This window comes from Puma concolor, chromosome B2 (assembly GCF_028749965.1).
Source record: "Puma concolor isolate L17-30 chromosome B2, mPumCon1.1.hap2, whole genome shotgun sequence".
Lineage (NCBI taxonomy): Eukaryota > Metazoa > Chordata > Mammalia > Carnivora > Felidae > Puma > Puma concolor.
The window spans coordinates 96,608,649-96,627,312 of NC_141671.1; the positions used below are offsets into that span (position 1 = coordinate 96,608,649).

Consider the following 18,664-nt stretch of genomic DNA (forward strand, 5'->3'; position numbering starts at 1 on the left):
AATACAAACAAGGAAAGTGCGGAAATTTTTTCAGCCAGATTGCTTTTAAGATAGGGTGTGCTCGGTCAGCAGCAAGCTGCCAACAGAGCCAGGCTCCTGGGACAAATCAGAGTATGTGTGTGGCTGTGGTTACAACAAAAACCGTGCAGCCAAGTGGAGAAGCAGGAAAGACCAAAACAGCAAAATGAGCGTGACCAACTGAAAAAAAGTTAAAAAGACAACTATGTTTACTTTGGGGAAAATCAACCCAGACCATGGAACGCAGTATCACAATTTATAAGCATTTTTTTTTTTCTTTTTGCCTTGAAACCAGTAACAAGTTTTTTTCCATATGATGTAAGACTATACCCTCAGAATTATATTTTAATTTGGTTTAACAACAACAAACATCACTCTCAGTCTGTTTTAGAAAACAAGTTTTTAATGTCAGATGGAACTACAGATTTTTATTTTATGTTTTTAAGTTAATCTGCACTGCGTGTGTCCTGATCCATATAGACCAAAGTTTGAATCTAAGGTTATACTTGTTCATACTAATTTTTTTAAATCAACCTAGGACAACGGTTGGTCCTGTCCCCAGAACACAGACTCAGGATATAAGATGAATGAGTTTGCTGTTTTAGGCACTCACATTTCCCTGTGTTCTAAGCATCTATTTTACTGTTTTATTCTCATTATGTAATTCTGGCTATAATACAGCATATGTGATTTTCAATAACACAGCATTACATTTCCATTTCCCAAAAGAAACCCAAACATTAGTCTGATTTTTAAGCTGAATAACATTGGTGAAAAGGCTCTCTCACCTGGAGATAAAAAGGAAGTAAACTGATAGAAGATTTCGGTGTCCTTCTTCTGACCGCTGTACCCCACAACACTGCCGACCTCCAGTGGGAAGGTCTTGAGGAGAGCGCCCGTGGCCAGGTCGTGGAGCTGCAGAACGTTCCTCACATCATGGAGGTAGCATAACACCAAAAAGTTAGACCTCACACAAGCTACCCATTCTGAAAAGGGAAGAACAGATAAAAGCTTACTTAGCTTTGAAAGTAACGAGAAGCATAGTTATTTCATTGAACAATAGCTCTTGAGCTATTATCGATTGTGCTATGCAGCAATGCGACTTGCAAAGTGATCTTATAATTGACTTTAATCGTTCATCTAACTCCAGAATATTCCTTTAGTAAATGATTGTCACTGTCATGTCTGGAGGAAACAAAATATTCTATGAAAACTTCTGTGATACAAATAACCCTGGCCTACTTATTTTGTGTCCAATCTCATGGTAGGGGAGATCTAAGGAAAACAACAAAAACCAAGTCATGATCCACGTCTGCTGGGAATGTTTATTTGACGAAAATATATTATGCTCTGCATATGTGCCAGATACCCTGCAAGGCACTGGAGAAACAGGCAGGAAGATGATGTCACTTCTGCCCTTAAGACACAATCATATAAAAACATAAGTAGTAACATGTAAGCAGAGGTAAGTGAGAAGTTGGCTGGGGACCCAAAACACAAGAGCCCTCAAGCGAGCACTGAACTGCATCTTGAGCACGGGTGTGAGACAGTGGGTGGCTAGGGTGGTGTCAGAGACAGGACAGCTCTCTGGGGGATGAGGCGGTGGGAGGGCAGGCAACTCAAGATGACAGCCAGAGCTGGGAACAGAGAGAGAAGAGGAATACAAACAACCAGTAGGGAGGGAGGCAGACTGGTGAGGAGAACAAGCGACATCTTGTTTTTAAGAAGGAAACTTCCACTTGCAAGAAGAAAAAGGCTGCTTAGTGTGGGGTCGGTGAAAATGGTGGTGGTGGTCTGCCGAGGCTCTGGTGAGCCAGATGGACAGGAGTTTAGTTCTGACTTGGCCGTTCCCGGGGAGTTACTGTGTGGACTGTAGGGTGACAGAAATAAAGATGGTATCCAGGAAGGAAGCCGAACAACGGAGGTATATGGAAGGATGGAGGGGAGACGAGGAGGAACACTACTGCCATGAGCCTGTCCTATCACATCAAGCTGGACAAAGGCTAGGGAGGGAAGGAAAGAAACGAAAGGCATTTCCCAAGAAGAGTCATCAGGATGTGGTAACTGTGGGGAGATGAACAGTAAGGCGGAGAATTGAGTCCTCCTCAGCTCCCAGGGCTGCAGCTTCAGTAATGGTGCCGTCGGTGACAGAGCAGGGACAGGAGGTGAGCTGGGTGATGGGGAAAGGAGAGAACGGGAGGGCAGGCGGACAGCACCGCCCATCCTGGTGTGCACAAGATCAGCTTGAGGTGAGGACGGGTCCTCCCAGAGGGAGAGACGCTGGAGTAAATGGAAGCAAGGGCAGGGTGGCAGGTAACCGCTCAGATGTGGAAAAGACAAGCCTTTCATGGTGTGCGGTGAGTTTCTTGACATTTACTACAACCTAAGAAACTAGCAGTTCATGCTTATAACGTTATTATCAATATGAATAAGACATCGGCCAGAGGGAACCCTTGAGGATCAGCCGGGGCCTCAATGGTGCTGGGTTGTTTGGATTAGCACAGTAAGCATTTCTGCCAAGCGAGGACAGAAGAACTCTTATATCTAAAAGTAATTTGCTCATTATCCAATGCAATTTTTTTTTTTTTTAAAGTGCCTCAATCAAGTGTTATATTTCAGGTGGCCTTAATGCTTTAAAGAAAGTACGGGGTGGGGGGTGGGGGGGCGTGGGGAACTGAAGTAAATTATTTCTGTCAAAGAATAATCACTCTGTGTTAACTGAAAGCACATCAGGATTATAAAACGGAGACTGAATAAGAAAATGACAAGGTGATTTGCAGACTGTCATTAATAAAAGCTCTGACTTTATGACTCATCGCTAGTTTTTATTCTCAACAGGGCATTCTGAGCTAATGATATATAGCAAATTCAACAGCGCTTCTCTGTGAATTGATGAGTTCTAGTGAATATTGAAGGTTTCCCCTTTCTAGTCTAAAGAACTTATAACCTTTCAGAAGGAAGATTATAAAAATATATCACCCCCCACCAACCCCCGCAAAATCCCCAAGCACTGATGGTACATCTCATTAGATCTACAAAGTGAAAGAGGATGTCACCTTAAGACATACTTAAAACCACTTCTTTGGGACTTTAAAAGGCAGAAAACTCACATGCCTTGGCAAATATTTCTATCTAAGATAGCTTTCTACATGAGGATCGTGAGTGCAACCTGACTTGCACCTGAAAAACGCCAAGGGCACCTTACATGAGGATTTATAACACTGAAGGCTCACCTGGACCCACCAAATGTGAAGTCAATTCACGTGGGTACTTAGGAAGCACTCACTAAACACTGGCTTTTACTATCCTTGGACAGACATTCTGTCTCAATTTGGACAGAAGCTATCAGCCTACCAATGTCAATACAAACCAGATTCCTCACATCAACAACCAAACCCCTATTCCTTGGCTCATGGATCCCTGAACAACCAACCCCCCCCCCCCGCCCCATTCCTTGGCTCATGGATCCCTGAACCAAATATACATGAGGGTCAGAGGGAGAATGGAAGATTTTGAGGAGAAAGGTGGAGGAATTTCCTTGAAGAGAGCTCCTGCCATGCTCTAAGTCCCCCTCCCTATTAGAGCTTATTACCTTGTTAGCTGATGCCTAATCCAAACCTGAGAAGCTAAAGGGACTATGGCTGAACATCTAGAAAGCAAGGGGAGGGGCCACCTAAGTAGTTCTGGGGAATGGCCCAGGATGTGCTGCTGCCTCAGAGTTGCAGATGTGGGTTTTGCAGGAAAGAGCAGGCATGGGGTCATCTTGGCTCCTGTCCAACAGAGATGCCCAGAGCGGTATGGAGACTCAGTACACAAGATGGTGGTGGGGTGCAGCCAGATGCCCAGGGGCTGAGGAGAATCTCAAGCAAACACCCAGAGTATTGCTTCTTCCAAAGCCAAGGGCCTAGCAGGAGGCCATCCCTGAGATGGTCAGTCGTAATCACCTGCCCACATTCCCCTTCTCCCCCTGAGCAAGGCCAGGTATAATGTGCTAAGCACAGAACGTACTGGCTTGAGCCAAGGGAGAAAGAGTCCCTTACTTTTCCAGGATACGAACCTGGACCTAACACTTGTGCTTTAATTCACTGGAAACACATTAAGAACTGCTTTATTGGCAACAGAACTGCTTTGCATATCTCAAAAGAAGTTATTTTCCTAATCTTATATCTTATACCTTCACATTTTGGGATGGCCCCAGATTTTGCCCTAGTCAATCCATTAACACAAGTTCACCTCCAATGAGTAAACTCTTCATTGGCTTGAAGGTACAGGGACTCTCCTTTTGTGTAAAAACCTGTAGCAAAATTAGTGAGCCTTATTCTAATCAAACTAGCTTTCAGGCAATGAAAATTTATAAAGCAGCATATCATTTTTCGAAAATCACAGAGAAAAAGAATAAAAGGGAACTTAAGGGCACTCTGAAACAATTGATAAAGAAGGGAGGGTCTCAGGAGGCTAATGTAGCTCACTGCACACAGCAGCAACTGCAATGGATTCCAATTAAATATGACAATAGTCTATTCTTTTTTAAATTTTTATTCATTTTTGAGACAGAGAGACAGACAGACAGACAGAGAGAACATGAGCAAGGGAGGGGCAGAGAGAGAGGGAGACACAGAATCCGAAGCAGGCTCTAGGCCGTAAGCTGTCAGCACAGAGCCCAACACAGGGCCTGAACCCATGGACCATGAGATCGTGACCTGACCCGATGTCAGACGCTTAACTGAGCCACCCAGGCACACCCCGTCTATTCTCTCTTCTAATAACAGGACTGTAAATCCACTCTGAGATCTACAACAGGTATAATACAAACAGCCAAAGGTTATTCAAAAGCTAAAAGCTAAGAATTCTAAATAGTTTAAAAAATTAAATATTAATGATTATTATCAAACAATAATTACACAGAGACAACTGATATTTAAAAAGACTACCTTTGAAAGCCTGGATTCAGGGGCACCTGGGTGGCTTGGTCGTTAAGCGTCTGACTCTTGATTTCGGCTCAGGGCATGATCTCACAGTTAGTGGGACTGAACCCCTGCTATCAGTGCAGAGCCTGCTTGGCATTCTCTCTCCCCCTCTCTCTCTCTGCCTCTCCCCTGCTCACGCACATGTGCACGTGCTCTCTCAAAATAAATTAAATAAAAAAAGGAAAGCCTGGATTCATACCCCCACAATTTTTACGAAGGCCCTGCATGACATTGTATTAGCCACAAAGATGTCGTCTAGTAAACACTTGGTTACGCTACTTAGACACTTCATTCTCAAAGACTGAAGGCTGAAAGTTCTTTGCCTTCTTTCTAACAGGTCACCAAAGAATGAGAGATGTAACAATGTGTTCACCTTCTCACCAAAACCCAAAGCGCGCAGTGTTCAAGTAGTATGCAATCTTACCTAAGACATCTTTCTCGTGCTCAGGCACAAGCACTTTCCACTTAGACTCCTCAGGATCCGTGAAGTCGATGTTGATCAGGCGATAGTTGGGCGAATGGCGATTTGTCTTGAAGGTGAACAGCGTCCCCTCATTGGTCACATAGTCATATTCTCCTTCAAAGTTGTCGATCAGTTTCACCCACTTCAGGATTCCTGGTGAGAGAGCAAGCATCCCTGTCACCTCTCCTATGTTTAAAATGGTGTGGTTTACATGTGGCGAAGGGAGGGCAGGTTTTCTCTGTCCACAGAACATAAAGCAGACAAAATATCTGAAAAGATCTAGGCCTTGAGAAAGAGCAAAGACAAGTGCAGGTAAATTGTGAGGTTTTAAAAATATGAGGAAAATATTTTTCATGAGAAACCTGAAAGAGACTAAAGGACTTCTCCTTTCAGCCCCCTGCCCCAGGTAATCTGATAAATCCTCTTCTACCCGAATATCTCAAAGCCAAGCACTTCTTTCTACCCGGACTGCCACTACACCATCCCACATCTTTGTCATTCGCCTTCATGTCTTCGGTCTATGGCGGCGGCTCCCAACCAGGATGATTTCACACACCAAGACATGCACACCCACACACTCATACCTAGACATCCCCCTCCACACACACACACACTCAAACCCAGGTACAAATACAAACACAGACACACATCCTCCACACAGACACCCCCCCCCACACACACACACATCCACACCTTAAATGCCATTTATAAAAATAAAAAATATAAATAAATAAAAAACACTGGGAAGACATGTTTCACAATGTATCACATGTAGATATTCAGAGAGTACATTTTAAAAGTTTTATAAACAAAAGAGCTCGATGATTTCTAAACTACTGAAAGGCACTGCCAGATCTTAGCTATTCTCTAATTAATCTCCTACCTTAAATTTCTCAGTGAAATTGCTATATTAATTTGGTAGTTCATTTTTATCCTTGAATCTTTCAAGGTGATTTTACATTGTCTCCTTCATCTCCATAGCATAATATCTTTATGTGATATTTGGTTGAATTAAATTTATCAAGAAAAATATACTCCCATGGAGGAAAGAGATTTTTTTTTTTTTGGTCAGACATAACTGAATTAAAACCCCAGCTCCATTATTTAGTTGTGTGACCTTGAGCAATCTCTTTATTCTCTACTAAGCTTTATTTTCTCAACTGTAAACTAGGATGAGTAAGTAAATTAAAAAATTAGCATAAAGTGATTACTAATACCTACCCCACAACAAAAACTCAACAAATATTTAAAAATGAATGACCAGGGGCGCCTGGGTGACTCAGTCAGTTGAGCGTCCGACTTCAGCTCAGGTCATGATCTCACAGTTGGTGGGTTCGAGCCCCACGTCAGGCTCTGTGCTGACAGCTCAGAGCCTGGAGCCTGCTTCGGATTCTGTGTCTCCCTCTTTCTGTGCCCCTCCCCCGCTCGCATTCTGTCTCTCTCTTGCTCTGTCTCTCAAAAATAAATAAAAATTTAAAAATTTGTAAAAAAAAAAAAAATGACAGAATTAAAACTAATAATAAGATAAGCAAGCTAAATAAAATCTATAGCTTTCTAATATGCCAGCAATAACCAGTCAGAAAATATGGGGTGAGGAGGGGCCCTCTTGTACAATAGAAGCAAAATTAATACTTAGGAATGCACTTAACATGAAATGTGGAATCTATATGAAGAAAGCTCTAAAATCTTCCTAAGAAATCTTAAAACAACAACAACAACAACAAAACCCTGAAGAACTAGAAACACATACCATACCTCTAGATGGGAAGACTCAATATTTCAAAGGTGCAAATAATCCCAGAGGAAATCTATAAATTTAACATAATTCCAATCAAAATTCAAATGAGATTTTTAGGGAATTTGACAATATCATCCTAAGGTTCATTTGAAAGAACATACACGTTAAAACAGTCATTTTTCAAAATAGAGTGAGGGGGAACTTTTTGCACCATGATGCTCTGAACAAGCCTCTCCCCCACCAAAGGTAACCATCATTCTGAATTTTACATTATTTATTTTTCTTTGTTCTTTTCCTGCTCCAATATGTATCCATAAACACTACAGTCTAATTTTACCCTATCCTTGAATTTCATGTATGGTGAAGTCATACAACATGTATTCTTTTGTGTCTGATTTCTTTCACATGACATGTTTGTGAGATTTTTCCATCCTGTGGTCATTGCGAGTGACTTCTGGCTAAATCCGATTGTGCTCGAAAAACACACTGTATGATTTTTAATCTTTTGAAATTTGCTAAGAAAAACTTTTAGGGTCTAATTATTTTTCCTTTAAGGATTTTTAAATGTTCCTGTGACTGAAAAGAATGTATATTTTGCAGATTTTGGGTGTGATATGCCAAATATGTCTATTAAGTCATATGTTAATCACATTGTTCAAATCCATGTATTTACTGATTTGGGGAGCCATTTTTTTCTAGCAGGCAGAGAAGAGGTCTTAAAATGTTCCTCTATGATTATAGATTAGATTTGTTTAATTTTTACTTGTATTTCTATTAATTTCTGCCCTCTGTAGTTTGAAAGCATGCTGTTCAATACATACCAAATTACAATTATTATATTTAAATAAAACCCAATTGAGCTCTTTATGGTTATGAAGTTTTAACTTTAGCAATGCTTTTTACTTTTTATTTTTAAAGTCTACTTCGATGTTAAGACAACTATGTGATTTTCATAGTAACATCTTGGGCAAGTTGTCCTCTGCAGAATGACTGGTCCCAATTATGTCGTTTATCATTTCTGAAAAGATTTTTTCTTTTTCATCTCTCTTTACCAGTCATGCGTCCCACTGCTTGGTGGGAAGTAAAATTTCTTTACATCCATATTCTATTTCATTAATTCTCTCTTCAGCTGTGTCTAATTTCTTCAACCTAATAACTCAATTTTTTAACATTAATAATCATATTTTTTACAGAAATTCTACTTGGTCTTCTTCCACTCTGTTGGGTTATTCTTTACAGGATGTTGTTTCTTGCTTATGCTTCCAAGCTTCTTGTTTATTTTTTGTAAAAGTAGCATCACATTGTTTACTTTTTAAAGTGTATTTAAATTTAAAATGTATTTACGTTAGGATGTGATAATTCCACTCAGTGCTTCTGTTGCTCTATTTCTCATGCTGGTGAGTTTCTTTGTCTGATTTGTGATTTCTTTGTGTGTGTGTGTGTGTGTGTGTGTGTGTGTGTGTGAGTGTGTGTGTGTGTGTGTGTGTGTGAGTTTTGACTGTGAAATGATTTCCCTTGAAACAATATCTATGGGAATTCTTGGAGGCCTGAGTTAAAGTAGCATTCTTCCAGAATGCTACCGTATTTGGCTTCCGTTTGCCTGCTGAGAGGCAACCAATCTGGGAGCGCTTTAAATTAAATTCTTAGCCTGAGGATTTTTGGACCTCAGAGGGGATAATCAAGATAACCTGTACCCATGTCAGCCTTTCTCATGTTTTAGGAGAATTCACATCCTGCCTCTCCCTCTCCTTCCCTAGTGCTAACGTAAAGATAGGTGGGTTTTCTTCCCATACCCTCCCTTTCCCCCACCTCTTGCTCCCAGCTCCACCACTGGTAGTTTATTTCTTAATCACCATTACATGGAGGATATCTCTCATTAGATTCTCCAATATGGAGAACCAGAGGCCTTTATCTTCTATCCCCCTTGCCCTGGGGTGGCCATCAGATGGAAACTTAACCTGCAAAGCCCAGGAACATTCTGGAACAATCCAGGATTCCTGCATTCATCTTGTCTTTGGTCTCTATGGTTTCTCTTTTTTTGTGCCAACTTTGCAATGTATTTAAAAAGATATTTTATAAGCTTTTTACAGCATTTCAGTTGTTTTAATTGGGAGGTTACTCAGAATATATAATTTGCTGAACTCCTTCAAAGAGAAATCCTTACAATTAATTTTTATAAAGGTTATGCTGTGAATTTAAGTTTCAATTTTCTTTTCAGTAACAAACTGCTAACCTCAAACACAGGTGACCGCTCAAAGATAATTTCATTTTAATTTACATAAAACAATGCTTTAAAAGGGGAAAAACCCAAAAACTATTCCTTAGAAGACTAAGTAAATAAGTAAAAAATTAGCTGGCAACGCAAGAACTGCAGGTAATCAGAAAGGTACATTTGTTTACACTAAGAATGATGAATCACAATTTTCTGGACTATGACATTTGTAGACACAGAATCTTGGTTCAGAAAAATGTCAGATTCCTTAAATGTCCCCCTGACAACAAAACATTTCCTGATGTGCAACCTTTACTTCTCAAAGTAACCATCTTATGGTTTCTGCCTGAAAAGGTCTTGCAGGCATTATAGTGATATTTATTACGACCCTAGCCACCCACCCCCAACACAAAAAGTCATTGAAACATCTACTAAAGGCAATACACAGAAATTTCCTTCAGTACCTCTGTATAATCAGGTGAGCCTAAAGATGTGGCACACTCGTTTTAAATAATCAAGCCCCAGGGAACACCAAAACAACAAAGTTTGTGGTCATTATCTACCATCAAATCGTGGAGTATTAACCTGAGTCATAAATAAATACTACAAGTCATAAATTCATTTGAATTTAGGTATGTGGCTGGATTTATACAAATGGGATTCAAAGTACTGGCCCCCATGGGGCTGCATGTTTAAAATGGCGTTCACGGAATCTTTTTGCTCTCCTGAAAACCTTGCTCCTCAGTGATTTGGCACAAAATAATTCAAGAGAAATGGTATTTCAGTTGAACAATGGGGCTCACTCAGTTTTGCTATTCGCAAGTTAGAATGCTATTGATTTAAATGGAAAATGGAAAAATTACTCTTAAAAAAGAAACATGGCTTAACTCCCAAACCGTCTCACTTTTACCATCCTTTCCTGAGGTTCTTTTTTTTGTAAGTGGCATTATTCACTCTGACGCCAACAGAATTCAATTCCCAAACTTCTCCCTGTGTAAGTTAAAATGACTTTTTATAGACCTGATTCTTGGTGGGAGAATGATTTGTTTGCTGAGGGAAGGTTAGCTTAAAATAAGTCATCTTATGCTTTCCCTAGAGCAAACTCATTACTTTTTATTGCTTCCTTTTAAAATCAATGGTATTAACTTTGTTTCATAGAAAATGTTTTGTAAGCTCTCTAGCAACAGGAGCTAAAAGTGCTTTTATACTTTAAGAAACACTATACAATAACAATAAACAAATGCAAAGTGAAGTCAGGCTCTGAAACTTGGAGGGCAGAACGCTGTTGTTCTCCTTGGCCTGACACCTTCCTTCCATCCCGGCTGCCTCACAGTGACAGTCAGAACACGGGCTTGGGAGTGTCAACTGACCTGAGTCTGAATCTTTGCGTGGCATCAGGGAAGTGAACTGGCCTCCCCATCCCCAGTTTCCTGGAGATAACAACATGTGCTCCTTAGAGGTTGTTGAGAAGACTAAATGAATTATCTACAGTTGTAGCTCAGAATCTGGCACGCAGAAAATGTTAAATAGTCAATACTTACTACTATTCCAAATAATCCCAACATTCTTCAAATGGCAAAAATAAGCTAAATGTGGCTTCTGAACAGCATGACTTGTTAATAGTGAACTTTTAAAATCTAATTTCCATCTGTCACAGCATGTAGCTATTTTCCTAGAATAAGCCTTTAGAATCACTAATTTTAAAATTAGAAAAAAATACTAGTTTTGTCACTATTACTTATATTTTTATATTTATTTATATTTTACTTCAAAATTAATGTTTTGCTTATTTTTATGCTGTCTTTTGATGTTCCAATTCTTTTTGCTTTTTTTACATTCCCACTCTGAAACACATACTATTTTTTAATAACTCCCTGCCTTTCACAGAAGCCCTCCTCGCCTGTTGGGCTGGCTCTTAACACTCAGCTGAGTTTGCTAAACTTTGGACAACTTGTTTGTTTCAAGTTTCCCAAATTTATTTCCCCATTTCCACACCACCCCTAAAATATGCCCAAGCCCCGTAAGGCATGAAACACGAGTCAGCGTTGTCTCAGCTACTGAGAAACAAGAGGTCACGTGCCCGGCATTAGCTAGAGACAGCTGAAGGAACAACTTCAGTGTCCAAAAACACCGAGCTTCCTTGGTATGCATAGCATGTAGTGTAGATTAATTTTTTATGCAGAAGAGAGCCATTTTTCATTAATGACACGGAAGCACTAAAACAAAGACAGGCTGAGTGCTGAAAACTTCATCAGTCTAAAAGGATCGAATTTTCAGCAAAAAAGGAAAAAGCAGAGAGACAGGTTAGTGAAAGTCTGGATGAAGTAAAGATAAGCTGGTATTTCCTTACAAAAATCAGTCATGTCAGCACCATCTGTCGTTTCTGCCAAATGCTCCATAAATGCTGAGATAGGAGCAAAGACCACTTCAGGGCTGTCCTAAGACGGCTACGTTGGCATGCTAAGTGTGTTACATTACTAACAAGGACTTTAGACATTGATAGTGCTTTTCACCTAATAATTGCTTCCTAAGGATTCTATTTCAAAACTTCTAACACACGTTTAAATGCATTCAGAATAGGGCCAAATGGTCAGCATCTCTTTTGTTGCTGTTCACCTTAACAATAGGAAATAAAGGATCTGAACTTTCACAGAAAAGTGAAAGAACCAAAGAGAGACGGAACAAAAGAAAGAAAACAGAGGGGAAAGGGGGGGCGTTTAGAGTCTTCAGACCGCAGAGATGTCCCAACTGTGAGCCTGCGCTGTGTGCTAGGTCACAGCACTGCTGATAAGCCCTGTAACTATGCACTGGCGACCTCACAGAGACCATCCAGCAGGAATGACGGCGCAGAGTGGGGCACCTGATACATGCTACACGCGTGCTTTGTAACTAAATATGTAACACTTACCCAATCCCACAGTTTAGACTGAGACTTACATATATTTGTTGACAGTGTGAGACAACAGAAGCAACCAAATTTTAAAATAGTGGTCTCAGACTTTTCCAGTAAAAACATTTAGAAATATAAGTTAAATATTTATACTGAACACCAAGATAAATATGCATAAAAGTATGTTGAAAACCATCATTTATATTTTTAACGTATAAATGAAATTTTAATAAAAGTTTTTTAAGTCCACATATTTGAAAAAAGAGCAAATCTAAGGCCTGATACTTAACTATAATATAGAAAATTTGTAAAAATTTATTCTGAATTTAGTTGATATGAAGTAACTTTATATATATGTTGACTCCTGAACAACGTGGGGGTTAGGGATACCAACAACCCACTGCAGTCAAAAATCCACATATAATTTTTGACTCCCCTGAAATTTTACTAACATTCCACTGTTGACTAGGCGCCTTACTGATAACATAACCAACCCATTAACACATATTTTGTATCTTGTACGTATTATATACTGTATCCTTAGAATAAAGTAAGCTAGAGAAAAGTGAATATTAAGAAAGTCATAAAAGAAAATACACTTATAGTACAATACTGTATTTATTATTAAAAAAAAAAAACCCAAATATCCACATTTAGTGGACCTACAGAGTTCAAATCTGGGTTGTTCAAAGGTCAACTGCATATTCAAATTGGATAATAAACTTAGGAAATGAAATATATATATAATTTTGAAAATTCTTAATTAAATACAGAAAATATAACTACGAAAACCCAGACACAAATCATTTGCTTCCAAGGTTCAGGATGATTAATTTCAACTAATCTGCAGGCATGAATCACATTAAGAATCACAGGAGTCAAGACCCAGCTGTCTTTTCTCCTGCAGACTATTAAATTGTCACGCCAGCCTGGTGTCCTAAGTGGTTCTTCACTTTTGATCTTAAACAAGGAACAGAAAAAGAGAAAGAAAAACTTCTGCCCATACAATATACACAACTGGAGAAACATGGTCTGTACTTATTCATCATTCTCAGGGTTTCATAAAGGATAAAAATTTAACTAAAAAAACTTTAGGAGGCCAGAAAAGAGAAGATTCAAAATGCTTACAGGAACATGACCAGTGACTGATGGAGGATGGCTTATAAAGCAGGGCCACTTGAGCACCATGAGCCATAAACAACAACATCATTCAAGACAAACTGGTACCCACCTTCTAGGAGTCTATACGAAAGAAAAAAATTATCTCACGCTTGTTAAAATGGTAAAGAAGGCTTTATTCAGGACTCCCGAGAGAGGTGTTAAGACTACAGCAATAAGAGAGAGATCAGGCTTAACTCCAAATACAAAAAAGGGAGCTGGGGATTTATAGCCAATGAGCAGAATGGACAGAGGGGTGGTCACTAAGAGGACACATGGAGTAGGGGGGATGCTAGTGAAAACAACCTACTAATATTCATGGTGAAGGCAGGTCAAGGTAATCAGATATCACATAGGGGAGGAATGAGGAATTTGATCAGATATTAAGGGTGATCAGATATGGAGGGTAGGGGATTCTCTTTAAACCGATTTAGTGAGATTCTTGCTACAACTGAGCTGTGCTGGCCTAACAAAGGAGAGGAGGCTGAGGAACCAAGGCTGAGGATTGGTTGAAAAGAGGGCTTAGGGAAGTCTGACTAACATCTGGCCAAGGACAGACTCCTTGTTATCTGTCAGGCACTGTTCTAGGTGCTGGGCACTCCAGGGAGCAAGACAAAGTCCCTGATCTCATGCAGCTCACAAACACTCACACAAAGTGTTTCTGTTGTTGTTTGTTTTTGCACAGTGAAAAAAAGAAATAAGAATAGGGGAAAGGAAGAGAAAAGCCAACTGCAGAAGAAAAGGTGTCAACCCTGTTGGTAACCTAGTTACCAACTGCTAGGGCAAAAATCCCTCCTCCCCCAGAGAAAGAAGACAGCAACTCAGAACATGTCTCTGGCAGCCAGACTATCACAGAGAAGGGAGTGTGATATATATAGATTTTTATTTTTTTTATGTTTGTTTATTTTTGAGAGACAGAGACAGAGTGTGAGCGGGGGAGGGGCAGAGAGAGAGAGAGAGAGAGAGAGACACAGAATCAAACCAAGCTCCAGGCTCTGAGCTGTCAGCACAGAGCCTGACATGGGGCTCAAACTCGTGAACCCGAAGATCATGACCTGAGCTGAAGTCAGATGCTCAACCGACTGAGCCACTCAGGCGCCCCATGGAGGGGAGGGGGTGTGATATTCTTTGGAAGACATTTGCTTAGCTGTTTGGAACACCTAGGAAATTGTTTAAACAAGCTTCTAAGGCCTAGATGATCTGTCTCGTGCTGTTTCTACACAATGGTAAATGGGGGAGGCAGAGGAGTTTCCTGCTCAGAAAGGTCAGGAAAGGAGCAGCCACCAACCTGAAGTGCAGTTCCTGTGGAAAGGCCATGGGCGCCTTTCCAGATGTGTTCATATTATTAAGTAAAAACACTACACATGTAAATGGCGGAAATGAAGTTCTCCAAAGAGAGGCAAAGGGAACAGGTTGAGAGATCAGGCAGAGTGGTGAGCAGGAAAATGGTCAGCAGGTTGGGGAAGAGAAACAGAAATTTACAAGACAAATGTAAATGACAAAGGAATCTAGTTTCAAAGGGAACTCCTTTAACTCTCAATATTCTAAGACTTTTTTTCCATCCTGTATTTATGTAGTTTTGTTTTCTCTATGTGTTTTCCCTATGATAGTATGTAGCCATTGGCCACTTTTTTGTGCTTTTTGTGATTCTCATTTTGAAATGCACAGGGGTAGAGGATTTTCTTGGGAGACAAAGTTCACAGAAAAGTTACAAAGTGCTATCTAAGTGAAATTATTTAGTTTTTCTGACAAGCAATTTAGCCCTGCCCTAATAAACAAAGAATTAATTTACATGAAAATGCTGAGAATTCTCCCTGCCTTTAAGGTAAAAAGGATTAAAATCATAGCAAAAAGGCTTTAGGTTATAAAAGGGATATAAATTTCAGCAATATAAAATGAAAGATTTCAGAGGTGTCTGAGTGGCTCAGTCCCTTTTAAGCCTCCGACTCTTGATTTCAGCTCAGGTCATTATGTTCTGGTTCAGTCTGTGGGACTGAGAGCCCCGTGTCGGGTTCTGTGCTGACAGCATGGAGCCTGCTTGGGATTCTCTCTCTCCCTGTCTCTCTGCTCCTCCCCTGTGGGTGCATGTGCGCTCGCGCGCGCGCTCTCTCTCTCTCTCTCTATCCCTCTCAAAAATAAATAAATAAATAAATAAATAAATAAATAAATAAATAAAATTTTTTAAAAATGAAGGATTTTATAACATTGGATTCAGTTTTCAGTCACCGGGTATCCAAGTCTAACTCATCTAATAGTTAACTAGCACATTTAGCATTTAAGTTAAATGTTAACTATTCTTCCCCTAGTTTAAAAGTATAACAAAAATGGAAGAATAGGTAAGGAAAGAGCAAGAAAAAGATCCCTGGCAGTAGTCATGGTACCAACTGGGCATATAAACTCCCAAAATTTCAATTATCAACCTATACAATTAGACCATTTCCCACATAGTCTCACACTTAGAGGCACACCTATTTACGTTTTTGTCAATGAAAGGACCTTTTTTTTTATTATGAATCTGGTTTTGCAGAAAATAAGTCAACACCAAGATCTATGTTTAGAGTAGCTTTGATACTGAAGATAACCATTTATCCTAGGATATTCTCTATCTATTTTACAGTGTTACCCAAAACCAAAGTGTCCGGATTCCAAGTTTTCCTCTTTCAGGCAAGAAACGAAGGAAAAAAGAAAGGAGGACTCCTTGAGAAACTACTATATGCCAGGAACTCTGCTAAGCCCAGCCCCAAACCTCTTCATTATTCCTCACAATTCCTCATAAAGTAGGTATTACTTCCCCATCTGTAGTCATGGAAATAATGGAAACATTGAGAGAAAACATTCCCATGCCTGGTTCACCAGTTATTTAGTTATAGAGCTGAGACTGAAATTCAAATCTGATTTGAAAGTGTTCTGGTTATTGTTCCAATATATCCAACTATAATTAATAGAGGTTATTTAAAAATTTTTAATGATCACTATCTCAATATGCTATGTGTTTCCTGTTATAAACTAAATATGCTTTACTTAATGTCTTCAACAGTTCAACTGACACATAGTACTTGTTTCTTTAAATAGTCATAATCCTATCACTGACTCATAATGAACAAGCAATTAATTTAAAAAAAACAAAACACAAAAAAACAAGATCTCTCTGATCTTGTCCTATGCAACTGAGTTTGAACCCAAGGATGGAAATGGATTTCCATGTCATTGTATTAGCAATGGCCAATCACTGTAACTGTGGAGAGCTTTCAGAATCCCAGGGCTGCCATTTGAAAGAGTAACTACTCTGAGGTTTACGTTACCCACAAACTTAATGCTAGTAAATCAATAATTAAAAAAAGATGGCAGGTCCAGCTACCCCCAGAATTTAGCAGCTATTAGTGGAAAACATTCTCTAATGCATTCAGTATGCATATCAGTGTATAAATCAACAGCTTCAAATCCACCTATCCTATTATACACTTCAAACTCTATAGGATATCACATATTTTTCTAAGTGCCTCAATGAATGCCAAACACTGGTCAGTTTAATAACCTTACCAGAAAATGAAATCAGGTTAGTGTTGTAAGACTTGTTAACTCTATTCTTCTCCATGTGATTTTTCCATGAGGTCACTGTGATGGTGTTTTTGACAGGTCAACTTGGCTAGTCTAATGTCCTGAGTTAATGAATAAGATACTAATCTAGGTGTTATTGTGAACGTATTTTGTAGATGTGATTAAAGACCATGATCAGCTGACTTTAAGCAAAGGAGACTATCCTAGATAATCTAGGTGGGCCTGATTCAATCAGTGGAGCTGAGGCTTCTCTGAAAAGGCAGAAATACTACCTGTGGACAGCACCTTCAGCCTGTGCCTGAGAGTTCCAGCCTGTTCTTCCTGATGGCCTGCCCTAATGATTTCAGACTTACCTACCTAGTCCCACAATCACATAAGCCCATTTCTTGAAATACATGTCTTAATGTAGATCTCCTACTGGCTCTGCTTCTCTGGTTAAACCCTGACAGACACCTTCACAAGCCATCAATAGCTCACAAATACAAAACACCTAGGGATAACTTTAACAAGTAATATGTGGCTAGGGGGCACGCGGCTGGGTCAGTCAGTAGAACATGCAACTCTTGATCTTGGGGCTGTGAGTTCAAGACCCACATTGGGTGTAGAGCTTACATAAAAGTAGGAAGAAAAAAAAAAAAGACCAAGAACAAAAGAAATGTGGGGTTCCACTGAGAGATCTAATATCAAATAAATTTATAGGTTTATACACAGTCCTAGTCAAACATACAGCTGTTCAGATCATGACAAAATAACCTTAAAGTTCCTCTGGATGAATTAAAAAGAAAAAGAACAATTTAGAAAATAATAATTGCTAACATTTACTGAATGCTTACTCTGCCCTAGGCTCTTTACCCAAGTTGCAAAAAAAAAAAACCCCAAAAAACAAAAAAACAAAACCACCTAAGAAGCAGAGAAGACAAGGTAATTCAAGGAAAAGATCAAATTGGGAGGGCAGGCCACGGCCTGGCTTATTTTGTAAATAGGATCTTCCTATCTGAATGCATCATAGCCATTTATGGTTTCTTAGATGTGTCCCTTTTTTCTCCTTCATGTTCATCCAGGGCTAGTGTCTGGAATTTCATTCGTGATGGCCTAGTGAATCTCTGCACTGTCTTCCCTCCAGAATCTCAGTCTCTGGGTCCTACAGTCTGTTTTCTTTTTCATGTTTATTTGTTTTTTTGAGACAGAGAGAGAGAGAGAGAGAGAGAGAGGCAGAGCGTGAGCTGGGGCGGGGCAGAGAGAGAGGGAGACACAGAATCAGAAACAGGCTCCAGGTTCTGAGCTGTCAGCACAGAGCCTGACACGGGGCTCGAACCCACAAACCTGTGAGATCATGACCTGAGCTGAAGTTGGAGGCTCAACCGACTGAGCCACCCAGGCGCCACCCCCACAGGCCGTTTTCTAATTCCTCAGTAAAGAGGCAATGATAAATCATGGAATAAAAAGTATATAAGGTGAAAACAAACAGATAAGGACGGAGAGGTTTGGAAGAAAACAAGGTTTCCTCCAGTTCTGCCAGCCCTTGGAAGTTTCACTCACTGCATTACTATTATTAAAGTGGACACAGCAATCCAAGCTCAGAGTACCAGGAAGAAATTCTCTTCTCTGTATTTAGAGTAAATTAAGCAACCTGTGTTTTTTGTAACCTGTATCATTTAAT

General features: G+C 39.7%; 1 protein-coding gene across 1 annotated transcript in view; it reads right to left on the reverse strand.

The window, feature by feature from the left end:
* The window catches only part of PREP (prolyl endopeptidase), a 120,022-nt gene that overhangs the window by 48,767 nt on the left and 52,591 nt on the right, over positions 1 to 18,664 (reverse strand). Inside the window, exons 8-9 of the mRNA XM_025925407.2 lie at positions 5,410 to 5,601; positions 807 to 1,004 (exon numbers count right to left, since the gene is read on the reverse strand). Of these exons, the coding sequence (XP_025781192.1) occupies positions 807 to 1,004; positions 5,410 to 5,601 (390 nt within the window). The remainder of the gene's footprint in view (positions 1 to 806; positions 1,005 to 5,409; positions 5,602 to 18,664) is intronic.